Source organism: Drosophila eugracilis, unplaced genomic scaffold (assembly GCF_018153835.1).
Source record: "Drosophila eugracilis isolate 14026-0451.02 unplaced genomic scaffold, ASM1815383v1 contig_353, whole genome shotgun sequence".
NCBI lineage: Eukaryota > Metazoa > Arthropoda > Insecta > Diptera > Drosophilidae > Drosophila > Drosophila eugracilis.
In genome coordinates, this window is record NW_024573209.1 from 1 (window position 1) to 18,826 (window position 18,826).

The 18,826-nt window shown below is 37.1% G+C and overlaps 1 protein-coding gene across 1 annotated transcript in view; it reads left to right on the plus strand.

Moving 5' to 3' along the window:
* The first annotated feature begins 18,181 nt into the window (after positions 1–18,181).
* LOC108110645 (semaphorin-1A) overlaps positions 18,182–18,826 on the plus strand; it is a 113,950-nt gene continuing 113,305 nt past the window's right edge. The window contains 3 exon segments of the mRNA XM_017219747.2: positions 18,182–18,396; positions 18,398–18,466; positions 18,468–18,501. Coding sequence (XP_017075236.2) covers positions 18,262–18,396; positions 18,398–18,466; positions 18,468–18,501 — 238 coding nt within the window. The 5' untranslated portion in view covers positions 18,182–18,261.

The window sequence follows — 18,826 nt, forward strand, 5'->3', positions numbered from 1 at the left end:
TCCTTCTCATTTTGCCTATAAATAAAATAGTCAAGAAAAAATGTTAGATAAACAAGAAAGCAAAATAAACACTAATAAATAAAAGGACAGAGAAAAGCAAACAACGAAAAAGAAAATAAAATATTCGTCGCCTGGCGTGTTGACCAAATTAAGACCGCAAGTGGTTGGCTGGCCAAAATGATTGATTTAATGACGGTATCATTGACACTCGAGTCGGGCAGCTATCTCGGCCACACCTATCGCAGATTTGGGGGAAAAGTCAGAGGAGGTTTGGCAGGGACAAATGGATTTCGCTTAATTAAATCCAAAGAAAAAAAAATGGAAACACAAAGTTGAATTATTGCCATTTTTTTCGAAGGAGAAAATTCAGAGCTGTCATCGTTATTGATGTAGAAATTCTATACTGACTTTAAAATGGTTTTTTGATAAGTCAAAATAAGCGAAAAATTAGAACAAAACCTTAATGTAGTTGGACTATAAACTAGATATGGTGAGAGAGATTAATTTTGCGCACAATATGGAATTTGTTAAAGAAGACAATAAAATCGCAATTAAAATTTCCACTTAATCTAAAATCACTTGCACAATAAAAACCATGAATATATAATTAATTTATTAATTAAATTATTATTAAAGTTGTTTTTGTTTTTTTTTTTTGCTTTAAAGGGCTTTCACACCCCTTCCTTTCCCCCATAACCACTCGCGTGTGTAAAGTTAATTGCAAAAAAAAGTAAACAACGAAAGCGGCTAAAAGTTCGTTTTTTACGGCCTACTTTTTAATGAACCTTTTGAATTATATCAGTGGACTTCCGTACAATTATAAGCCATGGGAAAATGATTTCATAAAATTCTTTGTTTATGACTTTATGGCAGTTATCATCGATTTTAAAACACAAACAGCTTAAGGGCCGACTCCATACTTTATAACTGCATTATTTTTAGCAGTTTAATTTGTTTTTAGTGGTTTGTAATATGATTTACAGACTTAATTTGTTGTATTATTCGAATATGGAAATGCACTTGTGTATTAAATCAGAAACAAATGGTAAAATGGTAAAATACAGAGGTTTCTATGAAATATTTATACCCATTGAATTGCTAATTAAACTCAATAACATTCACAATGCTAAATTAAATTGACAAATTACATGGAAAAGAAGGGGGCTAAAGAGAGTGGGGGGAAAAGATTGTGGAAATCCCAATGGTCCACAGTGAAAACCACATAAAGTCGAAATTACAATTTGTTCATGCGTTTGTTAATTTCATTTTCCCTGTGGCTCCTTTTAGGGCTCGTTTCGAACGTTTCGATTTTAATTATTTATTTATTTTTCATTTACATGGCTGGAACGACGATAAACAAATTTAGTTTGCTGTAATGCTATTGAATAAAAGAGATTTATTTATTATAGATAACTCTCTGACTTTTGTCTTGTTTGCTGATTTTTATTACATAAAAAAAAATAAGTCTAAAAATGTTAAAAATTTTAATTCGCAGACTCCAAGGAGATCATGAAAAATGCAAACAAAATTTCCACATTAAAATTCCTTATTATTATGGAATGTTTAACGTGGAAAATTTAGTTATTATCATGAGAATAGCAAACAAGTATAAATTTTCCATGAGCAGAAAAAACTGCAATAGTGAAAAAAGTAGAGAAAATTCTAGTGAAAAGCAGTTAATAATTTGAATGGCTGATGGTGGGCGGTTGGGGGTTGTCGTTGGGTGGTTAAAGAGAAAACTGCGATAAAAAAGGCTCAAAATAAATAAACGCAAATGCACAAACAGACAAACAAACAAACAAACAGAATTTGGTGATAAAACCATAAAAACCAGAGAACACAAATTTCCAGCAATTAAAAATTCAATGTTTGCCATTTTTTCCTGCATATATGTATATATATCTATATAGATATATCCCTATATATAAAGATACATTTTTGTATATAAATGGATGCATATTTTTTGGGATTTCCTTCTATATTTGCATACAATTTTCATGGCGTTTGTTTTATATTTGGTTATTATTTTTAGTCAGCGATTTTTCTCCATTTTATTGATATTATAAATTATGGGTTGCACGAATTATGAAAATCCTTTTACCCGTTACCCGTTTTTGTTTTTTTGGCCAACGTTTTTTATATTAGCGGCCATCCTACAGGTTTTATTTTGCTTTTAATCGCAGCAGGAAAATGAATTAAGTTTTTTCTACTTTAAAGAAAGACGGATTTTTTTTGGTAGCTAATAGAATTCCTCCTGCTTGTTTTTAACTTTTAAATGAATTACTTTAATTATAAAAACAAAACTTATCTTCAAGTAAAAATAATCAAAAGAGCAATGCAAATATCTTTCCAAGCTCTTAATGAACGGAAAACGAGAGATGTTGAAGGACTCATTCTCCATTCTCCATTTGCCACAAGCATCATTAACAACGAACCATTATATTTTTTTTAGAAAAGGGTCTAACCCTCAAAAAACAAGAATATATATATTTCGGTAATGCATACACGTATTTGCATTTGGAAATGGAGAATCAACCCCTGATGAGGAGAGTCTGGTTTGGGTTCTCTTCTCTTCGGGTTAAAGTGCACTCAACGCTAAAAGTTGCGACAGCTGCAAATTGAACTTTTTTTTTGGGAAACGTTGCAGGGAGTCCTCATACCAAATTTTTCTTTTTTTCATTTTTCGTTTAACCCGAGGATACGCCACCGCATTTAACCCATGAGCGTCCGTTGCGCTTAGTAATTTGAGCATAATTGGGTTAAGGCTGAAGGAAAAAGCGCCAAGATGGAAAATTGTGTGTGTGCATAATAGAAAACATGAGGGGAGGCGAGAGAGAGTTGAGCTTCAGCTTCATTTGGTCTATTTCATCTCAATTAAAATTGAAATTCAAATTTAAATTGAAAATGTAAATGCCGTCTTTGCCGGGCAAGACTTGCAAGCATCTATCCTTTTGGCCTCCTGGCTTGTGAAAACATCCTGCCACATCAGCTTGTGGGTAGCTCTCGTTCTTACCCCCGTCCCCATCTAATAGAAGCACAATTTGTTGAGCAAAAGTTATAAAATTAACACTTAAATGCTTCCAGATGTTGGCCTCTCCTCCTTCTCTTTAAAAACTATGTGTAGTGAATGGGCTAATAGATCTGGATGTGACACATGTTGTGCCAATGTACGAACCATTAGGGTCACCAAATGTTGCCTGGGCCAAATCTAATAACAATAAATTGAGCCTGGCCAATTTGGCCAGGCCCAACAACACGTGTGCGTAGTTCTTAACAATTTTCCAAATATTTAATCGAAGAAATGTAGTTTGATATGCCAATCAAAAATGGTTTTTAAATTGCAGTTGATTGTTTTAATAATTGTTTAAGTTCTGATTGGGACTTAACTAAATTTTAAAGAATTTTTATTTGTTATTATAAAATACATTTTTCTGAGTTTCAGGGTTTTCAACTTGTTATACAGTTTTCTCCTTTCTATTTCTACTGAAAAATATCGATAACCCACGTAATTCTTTATCGTTTGACATTAAAATGTCATAAAAGTCTCTCTCCTTTCTTGGCCAGCGAAAAAGTATTAAATAACTCAACAAATTGTACACAAAGTCCCACAAATTTTTTTCGGCTAGCTACTTAAAAAATAAAAGTAAAAAAACAACCAGGACTAACTGCAATGAAAGGTAGGGGGTGGAAAAATCAGAAAAGTAGAAAGAAGCCAAAGGAAAAGACGACAAGTCTCGGCGAATGGGAAACTTTTCTTTTAAAAAGTTACGTACACTGGATGACACTTCTTCTGCTAGGGGGTAGGGAGGGAGGGACGACGTGGGCAGTGGCAGTCTTGGCCAGATGTTGCCAGGAAAACATTAAAAGTGCAACGCCGGCGAAAACTTATTTACTTTTTCACATTTCGCAGCACTTGACTGCCCCGGTTGGTTCTGGGCGAGGGGATGCGGCTTTTCAAGTTGGACTCCAAAAAAAAAAAGAAAATAAACTCCACCCCCAACTCACTCTCACCCCGCAGGCCAATGCATTTTCCGTTGTCTCATTTCGTAAGGCTAAGTACACAGGGCGAAAATATGGGCCACTTTTAACACTCTTTAAGACTTAGAAAATGTTATCTTGGTTGTTTTTTGTGATCGATTAGACTTTCTAAATTTTAAATTACTTAGCTAATAAAGCATAAAACTATCCAAATTTTTCTCAGTGCATCTTGGCAATGAGTGTGATAGCGGGCGGTGGCTGCTTGACAAGTTTGAAATTTCAATTAAATTCATTTGAACTGCGGCCGGACTTCTTGGGGTCGGTCGCTGGTAATGAGCAGGCCAGACCAGCGTAATGGCATCTTAGTTGATGCAGCCAAACGATTGCAATGTGTGTATGTGTGTGTGTGTGCTGGCCGCTGTCAAAGTTCTGTTGTTAAGTTTGCGGGTCGAAAGGTAAAGCAGAGCGCTGAAAGCCTCTTCGGTACAGTGGTTGATAACTTGGAAACTGTCTTCAAAAATGTTTAAAAAACGTCACAGATTATGAAAATAAATTCAATATTAGCTTTTAAGGAAGGAATTTTATGTTTTTAATACCATATTTAATCTATTATCTGAAGGCTAAGCTAGGATAGAATTAGAGCACGTACATTAAGACGCCTAGATAAACAATTTTATGAATAATTTAACCAAATATTCACCACTCGACACCCACTGTAGCGCAACTTCGCCAAACCAATGCAACATTCGAGGCTCAAAACAGTTGGTGGACAGTCGAGATGGGGTCAACAGCGTTGACAAACCCCGCTGGCGATGGGTGGGTTGCTGGGGTCTACTGGCCAAGGGGGTGGATGAAATGAATGTATGGGGGCTATCCATCCCCGAATGTTGGGGGCTGTGGCACATACCACGATGGTGGTCCACTGGTCAAGTGCAGTTCCCTGTTGTTGCATTTCTCTGGCGAGGATCGCCATCTAGAGCGTGGGCCGAGCAAATTGTACCGTCGTCGCCGTCGTCGACCAAACGGAAAATGTCTTCATCTTCATCAATCAAAGCCCTGGCATCTGACACTCAAGTCACTCATGCAGTCACTCAGCTCAATTCAATTCCCAGAGACAATGTTGAACCCGGCCCCGCCCCCCTGCTACTCGGTGGGTTGTTGTCGTCTTGTTGCTAAATTTCAATTACAAGTGCAACAACTAAGTGCATCAAGTCAACTTTCCTGCCACATAAACGAACTTTCCTCGGCAGCCATCATTCAAAGTGTTTCTTCCATTCATTTTGTTTCGTTGACATCGAAAAAAGTTAACAAACAAGTGGAAGGCACAAAAATCTTGAACTTGGAGTTGCAGTTAAATAAAAATTTTGGTTAGCTTTCCTTAGGTAAAAGATATATTCTTTATTTTCAAAACCTAGGGTTTTATATGTCATTTAATACGTTTTTTAATACAAGTTTAGGCATGAACTTTAGCTAGTTTTATGTCTAACCATTTTTGATAGTATTTAATTTTGAATGATAAAGATGATAGATTTTTTTAACTTTAACTTAGTTTTATTATTCAAAAACGAACATTTGTTACCAATTACTTTGAAAAGTGTAGTTCTTAAAGATGTTCTTCTACATCTTTATTGTTTAACCCACCAAAGATAGCTTTATGTGTCCCCCATATATAGTTTTCGATCCCGGTTTTCGTTGGCATTTGCTTCTGTCAGCAGCTGATATGGTGCGGTGGTGGTGGTTGCCACACCCCCAACCACCACCTCAGCTGCTGCCTTCCTTTATCTCCTGCTGTTTTTGGCTCAGCTTGGGGTCTGCAATATATACACACATATAGTTTGGGGCGTGTGTGCGACCACCAGCCGCATTTCCGTTGAGACATAGCTCCCCCTCTTATCTGTCCCCTCCCTCCAGTTGGCTGTCATTTGGCTTTGGCTTTGGTCTCGAGCTGCTGCTTAATTATTACAGCATAAATTATCAGCGTCTTGAGATGTGCTGCCAGAACAGTGCTCAGTATGATTCACTCACTTAATGTAGCCCAAAGTCTCGATTTGCATACTAAGAGGCTTTTGTCGGTGGTCAACTCCTTGTAGGCCCCCAACCTCTCTTTAACCCCCTACTGCTGGGCCTTAACCCGCGACTGGTGCCAGATAACACTCGCTCTTACGCACACGAACACATAATTCTTGGCTTTGTGTTTGCCGGAATTTATTGAAATTGATTTCGTTCGGCTCTTTTCTTTATCGACATTAAGTCTCTGGGACATTACATTCGATCATTTAGCCAGTCAGCGCGGCGCATTCGATTCCGGTTTTCATTTTCTCCTTTTTTTCAAAGTGATTTATTGATTTCTTCCCATTGTTGTTGCTGCTGTAACTCTAATGGGTGTAGGTTGAGTTGGGTTTAGGGGATGATATAAAAAACTACAGTGGTAAAATATGAATTTTAGGTTAAAACGGAAAAACTTTTGTGGGAAAAAACTTATTTAACTATGATTTAGTTAGTTTTAAATCTTTTTCTTTTGAGTTCTTAAAAAATGTGTTTTTTTTAGACATTTTTCTTATTTCCCTTTACCCAAAACCAACTTTGTGAATAACCACTGTACTTGCTATTGGCTTTGGTTAGAAGATTTCGATGTGCTTCGGTCTTGTTGGGGTGTCGGCTTTCATTTTGATGGTTTGATGAGTGAGTTAGACACATTCGCCTTGGCCTGAAGGTGTCCCTCCCTTTTCTTTTTTTTTCCTTTTTAGTCAGTCAGGATGAGTTTGCCGTGGGAATTCGTAATTTCGTATGCAAGATGTGTGCGACAAGAGGCGAGGCTTTGTGATGGATTTTGCGCTTCTTTTTTTGCGCTCACCTCCCCGCCCCTCCTCTCATATCCTAAGTAAATATGATGGGTAATTTCTTTTTAAAGGTTCTGCGTGGGCCATTAGGGGAATTGCAATATCGGTGATGTTTAGGCCGCAGTCCCAAAATGAAATTAAATTGAAAATTATTTGTTTTTATTCCTGTTTCGCTTTCGTTCGTTTCTTATTCCCACGAGTTGAGCTGTATTTAATTTAATCTTAAACTTTCTTTGTCTCTCTTTCGTTACAGGTAATGATTTTGGAATGAAAAGATGGTACACCGGAAGTGGTCTTTAATGAGAAAAGGATTGTAATAAACTTAAAATGCGGTAGAAATAAAAGTTATTTCATATTAATATCCTATATCAGGGCTGCTCAACGCCTATGCTTTGAGTGCTTATTTTTCTTTTTAAAGGATCGCTGCATATTGACTTGCTCGCCCATAAGCTTTGAGCGCTTGCAATTTTTCGTGTTCCTCTTTCCGCCTTATTCCGGCGCCAACTGTTATTCTTTCTTCCGTGATCATCCTCGAACGCTTTGCTATTCCACTTACAATTTTTCGTGTTCCTCTTTCTGCCTCATTCCGTCACCAACTTCAATATATTTTGTTTTTGTTTCTTCATCGATCATCCTCGAGCACCTTGTTATTCCACCAACCATTTTTCGTTATCCCTTTTCCGCTTCATTCCGTCACCAACTGTAAAACAATTGGTTCTTGTTTCTTTCTCGATCATCCTCGAAAACTTGCACTGAAATTCATTCCTTATAACTTTTTTTTTGCACTTTTGAGGTTATTACGCAGTGGAATATGCAAACACTTTTTGTTTCTCTCAGTATATCGCTACGAAACAAGACGTTAGACGAAATTGAGCACCCCTGCTCTATATTGATAAATACTAAGAGTTTACCTATTATATTTTTTGTTTTGTTTTAATTAGATATTACTTTTGATTTTAACTTGCAAGCCAATTACTAATTTTTATCAATAAATAATCCCCATTACCCAATCTGACTTCCAAGATACTTTTCAATTATTTTGTGAATGACATATGATTTTTGTGAGATTCAAATTTGCGCTGCCTGTCTGACGAAAGTCAGTTTCTTTTTGATTGGGCCAAAAAGGAAAAACAAAAAGCCAAAAAGACAAGAGATGGAAGGCAAGGACGTGAACTCGTGAGCTATTGGAGAAGATGCAAACAAAAACTGAAGCATTCAAGAAATGACAACAGAAATGTTTCTTCCCCCCTCCTCTACTGGAAAACGCCTCTCCCCCCTGATTTCGCAGTCAGATTTTTGCAAAAACAACAGCAAACAGAATTCCCATGGCACGCGCTGGCGACACTTTCAAGGAGCAAACATTTTTGCAGGGCGGGTGGCGTGTGTGGGTGGTTCGAGGAAAAGCCAAGGGCGCGCGTTTCTTGCATGTTGTGAATTTTCCTTTTTTGTATGGACAAAAATACGTTGTCGAAAGGGGGGTAGCAAAAGAACGAGAAGAGCGGGGACAGAGGCATGCCACAAGGCAAGGAGGGTAGTAAAAGCGTGTACCGTTATACAAACATTACATAAAAATATTAAATTTATGATGCAATAAAAAAAACAGTGTTAACAGGAGCGGGAAAGCAAGAGAGAGAGAGAGAGAGTCAGAATTCGTGGGCGAGGCATGCGTGTGTGCGTGCTTGAAACGCCTTGAAAATTCTAGCAACCCCACTGGGGAAAAACCAAAAAGAAATTAACAACAAGGGGGAAAAATAAGTAAAAGGAGGAGTAACTATTAATGAAAGATAGTGATATTTTGTGAGGGATTTGGTGCAAAAAGCTAATATTTTTATCTTAAAAACTGTATTTCAAAGATATAAAAATGTTTTATTAAGAAAGCAAAAAGACTAACGTTATTCGATTTCAAAAAGGCGATAAGAGCCCATAAAAAGTCAATAGATGAAGCCTAAAGCATGCTATCGAATTTATCGATATTTAATCGCTTGTTTTGCAGCTTTGGTTTTGTAGAAAAAAACAAGCAGAAAAGCTATTTCACAGTTTTTCTGCAAATACATTTCAAAATGACTTTGTCTGTTTTGTTAACCAACAGATGGCGTTTGTTTAACTATTGTGGAGCAAAAAAATGACTAGGAAGAATAGAAAACTTTCATATTATGGTTAGAAATAAAAATTTCATGGATTATTTTTGTTGGTGACCAGAGCTCACCTCTTTACATTCGTTAGGGTGAAGAACAACATTCCTAATGAGATCATCCTTAGGATGCTTAACACAAACACTCACACATGAACTCAACCGAAGTGACCAACTGAACCGGGCCAACCGGTTTCCAGTAAAACGGTTATGACAGTCCAAGCCAACCCTCTTTTACGAATTGATCTTTAGAGCGTAAAAATGAAAAGGAAAACTTCTATCGATGATCAACTGTGTGCAAAGCCCTCGAGGTCAAACGAGATTAAGGGATGCTCTAGAGCTGAAGAGAAGGAAGGCAGCGGTGGCAGTGTTGCAGTGGAGGCAATCGGTGGTGTCACGTATCTCAAACCTTTTGGGTTTTTATTTATTTCCCACTCATCTTCAATTTTGCCGTCTGTCGGCTTACTTTGACTTTTGACAGCCGCCTCCCTGCTCTCCCTTCCTTGGAAAAGTTGTGGAAATTCATGTTGATGTTCGTTCTCTCAGAGTTTTTTTTTTTGGCCTGTGAAAGGATCAGACGGGACAGAAGGGAATATCTTCTTATATAATATGAGTACGTGCCATCCCTCAAAGCTATGTTCTTTTGATGGGTTACTGAGAAAAAAAGTTTTTCCCTTTCCAGTCTGCTAACTTATTAAGGTTAGCGGGGAATAGTATAATTCTTAAGTTCAAAAAAAAGTAAAACTTCTTGTAAAAAAGGTTTAAGAATTGAAAAAGTCTTAAAAAATACTTGAAAAATAATGCTTGCACTCCCATGGCACTTCATTATTTATTCCATTTTCATTTCATTGGAACTTCCAGCTGTACTCCCTGAGCTGGGGCAAATGTTTTGAAATCACCTTGAAACTAAATCCTCACTTCAACAATGGCACACCCTTTTGGCTCACTGGCATTGATGGTCACATTTCAACGATGTATGAGGGTTGGTTCCGTTCTCCACGGTGCCAATTTGCATTCCTCAACAATGCTAGGGGAAGGGGAACCACAACCTATGCAATCTCAGATGGTTGGTCGCTTGGTTTTTGGGGTTGAAAGTTAGAAAATGTCCCAAACACGCGACGAGGCAGCTAACAGAACCAAAAACAACATTCTATAATTCTCATTTCGAAATCTAAGCCCAAATCAATTTTGCCCCCTCACTCTGTTCTAATTATCTTGGATTAAGGTGATTTTATGAGTTTTCTTTGCCCTTTATTTGGAAAAGTCGGCGGTGAACAATTTGTTTCCACCTCATCTACGGATACCAAATGACCCTGCTCAACATTTGGGGTCCTGCTCTAGTTTTGTTATTTGTTTGTTGCTGTTTGGAACTCCCTTCAAGAGTGAATATATCAAAATTTGGGGCTGCACTAAACTTGGAGAAAAACGAGAGAAAAATGTCCGTTCGCGACATTTATGATGTGTCACATTGTGTACCTAACTCTTTTGACCCCCTCGTCGTTCTCTGTGTATCCTGTCATGAACGTATAACTCAAAAAAATCAGTTCACTTTTGAGTAAACTCTGAGGTGGCTTAATTTTTGTTGTCTTGATTTGTGGGCGCTTTTAAGCCTGATTTTGCACTTTCTACTACTTCCTCTCCTTGCTCTTTAAATTATGAGGTTTATTGACCTTAATTGACCCAGTACCTTTTATTGTATAGCCACAGTGTTTCCTCTTTTTCCCAAATTGATGGGTTAAGTCAATAAAAACATTTCTTACGCTTCTTGCATTTCTCGAAATCTTTTTTATTCTGCGTCGTGTTTAAAGGTTAAGTTTCCACTCATTTGGATAAACATCGAAACGATGTAAGTTCAAAATGTGTTACCCCCCAAACTTTGGGAAATTTTTCATTAATATTTTATGACTCCTTTTGTTTGTCTTTGATTCCCTTGATAAGGTCGGAGCAAAACACCAATGGGGTTGATTGATTGTGTTTTTCTGGTTATGTTAATGGTTACCTTTTCTAAATGCTTTGTAAATGTCTAACTTAGTTTGGTCTTCGAAATCAATTTTTAGTACGTTTTGTCATCACATTGGGTTGTCTCTTGCATTAGTCTACTTAACATTTTTAGAGAAGAATTCCCAAACATTGTACCCTCATAAATTTTGTTTTGATTGTCCTGAGTTTTTGAGAAATGGTTTCGTCCCCTTGGTATATTCATTTTGTAGGGAGATTTTCAGCCTCAGCTCATTATTTATGAAGGCGAGGTTTGATAAAAGTGCAACAGGCAGCCAAAAGCCAAGTCAAACCAGTTAGTCCATCGGTGGCATTGGGCATACGCAAAATTTCGGGGATTGTCAAATGCAAAAGAGCGCAGGCCCCTTCTTGAAAGCCCATAATATCGTAAGTCAGGCCACATTTTTGAGCTGGGTTTTCAGTGTGTGTGTGTGTGTGGTAGTGGGAGGGGAAATGCGGGTGTGCCCTTGAGGATTAACTACGTACTAAATGCTGTCAACAGAATTTCAGGTTAAGCGAGAGGGAAAACCGAGCGGGCAACGTGACACTGCGCGAGACGTGACAGTGAAGTATTTATGGTTAAATATTTGTTCAAGAAATATTCCTACGGACATGCGGAAACGGAAAGGGAAATGGGGGAATGATTGAGTTCCCAGTTTCACAAAATAATAGTAAGAAGGGTGTCCAATGTCAATGTGTTATGATGAGATATCAGGAATATCGAGAAAACTTAAGTTAACTCAGTAAATTTCAATTTACAGAGGTCTTTATTCCTTTGCCAATCATGTAGTTGCACCTTTTGTAGCTTCAGTCTTGAAGTTCAAGAAATTTATTCATTCTTTGTTCGTCCAGCCATGGTCTTCGAAACGTGCTATTTTCGAGTTTATTAAAAAAATGGAAGGAAAATCACATTATTGCACAAGAATTTCTATAACTAGAAATCGAGACTTTTATTTTATTGGCCACTCAAGCTGCGAGTTTTTCTTAACCATATTTTGCCTTTTTTATATCTCATTCAGTTCTATCATCAAATTTCAATTGGTTTCCATTGTGTTTTGCAGCTAAAATTCCAAGGGACTCTGTGGCAGTGAAAGGTTTCTCTTCCCTGTTACCCCCTGTTTTCACGCTGGAAGAATTCTTCTTAAGAGAGCATCGGAAATTGCATGTTTAGCAAAGTGTGAGCTGCAAAACAATAATTATGATCATTCAGAGGAATCAGCATCAACTTATCCATACCAAGCACTGAAAACCACAAATAAGTAAGATGGTCAAGAAGCTGCACACTACCACCAAATGTAGTTCTAACAAATTGGGGAAGGAAAATGGAATGGAAAGGAAACGAAACGAAAGGAAAGGGCTGGAAGTTGTGAAAAGCGCTTGAGCAAAACCTACAAAAGAATGAAATTCAGGAATTAGCAGGGGCAACATAACTTTGAGAGCCAACAATGGGTATGGATTGCAACTGGCTGGTAACAAAGAGAAAAGTACCCAACAATAATAGCATTATACAATCCAGGCCAAAGCAGAATGCGGCAAGTAAGGCAAGCATGGCTCTCGTCCTTACAACGAGCAAAAAGGAAGCATTAATCCTTGTCCGGGTCTTGGGCAGCAGCTGCCAGGGCGACCAAGAGAGGCCGAATCGGAATAATAATTACGAGGGAAAACACTGCCAAGCGTGTCCAACCTTCAACTAGTATTTACTAAAAAATAGTCACAAGCAACCTGACACAATTGCCTCTGGCTGGCAACCCAAAGGCTAAAAGGAGAATGTAAAAGAATATATATAGAAGAGAACTCGAGAACGTGTCATATGGCGTGAAATAAGTATTAACGGAAAACCATTAGAGATCCCCTCGGCTTTAGGCTCATAACCTGGTGGGCCAATAAACTCTGACTGACAAGAGCTTTTTGAATTTCTGCCGAGGCAGATAAATTAGCATGATGGAGATGGGATTCCAGATAAGATATTTCTTAGACGACTTACAGGGGAAAAACTTAGCAAGAAGTAGAAAAGGATTGAAGGGATGGGTGGCTGAAATGGTTTCCTAAGAAAGGATGTTGTGTCGGAACGAACTGATCATTGAATTGATTTCTATTGAAAGTTTTAAGTAATCAGTAACCAAAAGTAACCTGATTGATAACTTAAATGAATTGTGATTATGGCAGTTCGTTGAAATCAGCTGAAGAAGAGACTTTAATATCTTTTATACCAAAGGTGCTCAAATTCGTCTTACGGTAGAGTAATTTAACACAAATACGAAAGTGTGCATATTTGTTTAATAACTTTAGTGTTTATTCATCTTTAGTGCACTAGGGAAAATAACAGTTTCCATTTTCTCGAAATAACTCAAGTATCAGACATTACAGCAATGGTATCAACTTCACAAGTGTTTGAGGATGATCGAGGAAGAAACAAAAGAACAAATTAGTATTACAGTTGAGTGACGGAACTGAGGCTGGAAGAAGGAAAACAAAAAAATTGTTGGTTGAATAACAAGGAGCCAGGATGATCGAGGAAGAAGAACAAGAACTGAATATATTGGGTTGTGGAATGAGGCAGAAGAAATAGAAAGGTTGGTTGAATATGTGGAGCTCAGGGATGATCCCCAGGAAGAAACAAGACAGGTATATTGGAGTTGGTGACGGGAATGAGGCGAAAAGAGGAAAACGTAAATTGTTGAGGTGTTGAATAGCGTAGTGAGCCCTCAAACAGAATGAAGTGCAAGCCACAATCAGGGAACACTTTACAACATTAGGCACTGATAGGTGGCCTTTACTACATAAGTATGCCCTCAATGTCACTTTTATTTATTCACCCATAATTGAACATCAAATCTGTTTTAACGTGTCATGCTTAAATATCTGCATACATATAAACTATTAAAAATACTTTATGATCTTACCCTCCACGGATCATCTGAGGTTTAATCATTATCATTATTCATTTATCATTCTTATCTGAGCTTACATAACTGATTATACCAGTATAGTAACACGTAAGTTCCATAGCAATAAATAACTGTAAACATCTTGTTTGCGTTGATATATCAAAAAATGTAAGCCCTCCCTAATGCTGCTAAGCCCCACCAATCTCTCAAATCGTGGCAGCTCTTTCAAATGCCCATTCAAATGTTTCCAAACTCGTCATTACCAATTATTTACCGCCGTTCTAGATGGCACTCATGGTTGCTTTAGGTGAGACAATGAGTAGTAGGTCACCTTCATGCTGGTGTCTCCTTCCCATGTTAATTTGTCATAAGCTAAAAATTCATTAGATTATTTTTCTCACCATTCGCCACTCCTCCACTCCTTATAAAGAATAAAAGCCACAATAAGGCTACGTATTGAAGTTAAGGATACAAAGTTTTCTAAACAAGAAAATCCCATTTTGTCTTGGTAGCCACTCGACCCGTCACCTTCTCACACCTCATAAGAAGCTGGTAGTGTTATTTGTGAGAAATATTTTCTAGTCCCACACCTGGAACCATACACAAAGCTAATGAAATGAGACTTTGGCGCGACAACAAGACCAAATCCATTTACAAGGCTGAAGGAGAGATCCTCTAAGTGAGCTGGCCAAAAAGCGAGGAACTTAACACAATCTTTGCAGGATATGCAGACCAAGAGACAAACAAAGTCACGAACTGCAAGACCAAAGGCGCAAAAACGATAAAACCACAGACGATAATGCCGAAGAAAAACTCAATCCGGCCGCAAAAAGATTGCTTATCACGTCTTTATTTAAGACAAAATTTTCCAAAAACAAAAGTCAAAAAAAAAAAAAATCAATAATAAAAATAAGAAGATAAAACTCAAATATATGAATGGGAAAACAAAATAGTGAATTGCATTTATTTATATTAAGAGTTGATTTTTTGCAGTATCGACTCTGTTTTTGCAGAGTGGCGCTTTGCCATGTTGTTGCAAAAAAGTTTTAACAAAATGGTGGTCGCAAAAACAAATTACATTACCCTGATGAGTGTTAAGGAATGGGTGGTGGTGGGTGGCTTCGTTGTTGATCAGGTGCATGGTACATGGTTAGGTGGGGTAAGTTGGGGTAACAAGGAAATCGCAAACTGTTGCCGTCCGCTTTTTATCTTCTGACAATCGCGGGTGAAGCCCTGACGCTAAAAGGGTTATGTACTCACGCCAACTTTGGATGGTATCCAAATGTATCTTTTTTTATGGAGATTAATGTGGCGATTTCTGGTCTTATTATTTGAAAATAAATTGGTAAGATAGACAGATAGCACCTGGAAATAGCTATTATAACAACAGTAGTGCAATTTTTAAATGGATTTTCATTCAAAAATTGTTTGAATTTATCTTAAGTTTTAGTTGCATTTGAAATCCGTTTACATATTTAAATAAAATACATAATAAAATGAATTACAAAACCAAAGAGGGGCCCCCCGCCGAAAGTAGCCAATTTCGTTTCTTTGTTTTCATACTATTTTCATTATATTTTTGTTTTTATTTTTATTTCTTCTAACGTTTTATTTTTTGTGTCATCTGCAATGATCGATCAGACGCACGGGGATCTGGGCTATCCAGTTTGCCTTCTCTGACTTCGTTGTTAGTATTGCTGTTTTGCTGTTTTGTTGTTGTTTAAACACCTCACACACACACATACACATATACACATATTGACATCATTCACATTTTTCTTGTCTGGGATTCGAGGGCATTGTATTTTGTAGCCATTTACAGACCCCAGTTTCGGTCTTATGCAACTGGAAAATTCATTTTCTGTTTTCAGTTTTTGGTTTTCATTTTTGGCGACGCATGATGGAAAATGGTTCAAAAGGTTACTTCATTGGGGACCCCACTACGGTGGTGGCGAGGTTTTCCTGTTTTTTGTCTCTGCCCTCATACCCTCTCACCTTTCTCTCTCTCTCTATTAAAGGAAAATAATTTTAAAGTCACCCCATTGCTTTGATATCTCTCCTTTGATGGGTTTCCCAAAATCTTTATGTTTGCACTTTGTGAAGCTGAGTTTAAGAGTAAATATTAGATGGCTACCCGAATGCTTAACCCTAAATTATATTCCTAAACATTGTGATCTCTGTGTAGGAAAGGCAGCAATGACTGTCCAAAATGAGAAACACAATTGAGTTCTTGACTTATATAAAATTGTTACAAAAGAAGCAATATGTAATTGCTCGTTATTTAAAGGGAATAGAGAAAAGATTTGGTTTAAAAAAAGTTCACATTTTTGGGGGTAAAAATGATATTTGGAAAGTTTTATTTAAGTTTGCTAAAATGTGTTGAAAATACAAAAAAATGCAAAACCCTTTAGGAGCTATTATTTAACTTTTCGATTTATTAATTTCAACAACACTCCTGCGTAGTTAACATCCTTGACATGCTCTTCATTGGTATGTCCTTTTTATGACCACTTCAGACCCGGTATCGACAGCTCGCGATAGTTGTTTGGTTTTAGGTGTTCAGTGACAGCGTTTAGTTAAATTTTGGGTGAGACACTTACAGGTGGTACTCAACTAACACATAGCTGCCACTTATACCCCCTCAAAACCATTCCTCACATCCAAGGGGGCAAGTGTCTGTCTGTCGGTCTGTCCCTCTGTCTTTGCTCATCTAAACTAACAATCGTCAAAGTGTGGCTGCAACAGCAAAAACATTATGCTAGCTGCAAAGTGGATACTCAGACTCGTGCATATATAGTATGCCATATATAGCCTTCTGCCCTCTCAATCCTTGGGTCCCTTGGTAATGGTAGGTTTGACTTTAGAGGGTATAAATGTAGTTCTGGTCTTTAGATTTTTATAACGATTTTTGAGTTTAAACTTAATTATTTTTGGTTTTTTTTCCAGATTTTAAAGTTTACTCTCTACTTTAAAGAAAAGAAACTGTTTTTTATTTAAACTTTCGAAAACGTTCTGTTTTTCCCAGGAAAAATACAATTTTACCTTAAAATTTCAACACCTTTTTAAAGGTCTTCGAAAAAAAGTAGATGTTAGTTTAATTAGCGGGTATTTTGTGGTCTTTTTTTCTGTTCTCTCTAATTCTTTTTGGTTGGCACCTCGGCGCTCTGTTGACGTCATAATTAGAGACAGAAGCCGACACAGGTGCACATGACTTGGAAAAACAAATTGCATTGCTCTCGGGCTAGGGCAGCCAGCCACCAACCCAGCCACCTAGCCATGCAGCCACTAGCTCACACCCACCTGAAAAGTTCCACCTGTGGCAGATTTGTGACACACCGAATAACCTATTCCGCCCTATAAACCCCATCCCCTTACCTTGTCAACCCCTTCGTGTGCTAGATTTGTACATTTTCGTGCTACATTTTTAATTTCTCTGCATGGAAGGAAGGTGGTTTGGTTAGATGGGTGGCTCTCTCTCGTGGGTGTGCTGAGAAAACTCATTAACTGTGCACGCTACTTGGCACCTTTTCTTCTTCTCCCACTCTTTGCTTTCTTTGGCCGCCTTTTTCACCATTTATTCCTTCCCCTTTCAATTTTCTTTCTTTTCGCCTTGCCTTGTCCTCGCTTTCTTCATTTATTTTATTTTTCACTTTCTCTCTTTTTATTTTTGCCAGTTCTTACGCTTTTCCATTTGTGGGCGAAGGTCGCTAAACTTATTCGGAAAAAAAAGAAGAAGAAAAAATTCAAATTGACTCCTTAATAGGTGGGCGTGGTCATGTGCGTGTGTGTGTTGGGTATTTGTTTGTGTGAGTGTACACACGATTGCACAATAAGCCGATTAATTGGTTGCAGAGGGTAAGCGAGACCCTACATTAAATCGAGCACAAATGTATGCAAGCGATGTATGGAGAAATGTTAGAATAAGGGGGGCTAAGAAGACCAAATATATTGAGTTCAATTATTTATAAAATAAACATAAGTAATTTAAAGTTGTTAAACAAAAGAAAGTTCTTGAAAAATTACTCATACGCCTTGTTGTATAACAGTTACTAATCCTTGTCTAACTTTCTCTCTCTTTACAGAAATGACTGAACTTTCATCCTTCAACTTCTACGTTTATCCATAAGTAAATAAAATACCAAAGACAAAGCCTGTTATAACAAAAAAGAGTAAAAGTTGTTAAACAAAAAATAACCTTATATTTCCCATAATTTAAAATCAATTTAAAGTTTAAAAGTAAACTCAAACGCACAACCAAGGAAAAAAAAAAAATAAAATCAAATCCATTAAAAATACAATAAAACAGTTGGAAAACACACACACACACACATACAAACTAAACCAGCAAAATCAACAATAATAAATGTTGCAAATTTAATCAAATCAACTGAAAAATTAAACTAACTAAATTTTATGCAAAATAGAAATGTTAAATTTACACAATAGAAACCACAATAACAGCGCCAACAACAATAATAACAAAGGCCACAAAATGCATTTGAAAAGTGCAACAACGGCAAAGGCAACAATAATGAAACATAAGTTAAGCAAATTTTATGGATTACGGTTGGTTGCAAGTCTTCCTACTACTACTAACAGTCCTAGTGATTGGTAATCAAAGTGCCCACAGGGGAGAATATACGACCAAAGCTCTACGTTGAATTAGGTAAGTTAACTCTCAAAGAATTTATTACTAAAAATAAACATTTATTTCTGTTTTCTCAAACAAACTATTTAAAAACTTTATAAATTCCCATAAAAGGTACATTTTTGTGGTCAACAAACTTAGGAATTCGTTTAATTTAGTCACAATATTTGTACATTTTTGCAACATTCTATTTTTTTCCTTGTAAATTCACAAGAAATACAATTTACATATTTATTGGAATTTTTCCTTTGCCATAATCAAATTTATTCGTCATATTTCAATGTCAGTCAAAGGAAAAACGTCAAGAGAATTGGCAATGTCACAGGGCGAAGGCACATTCTCA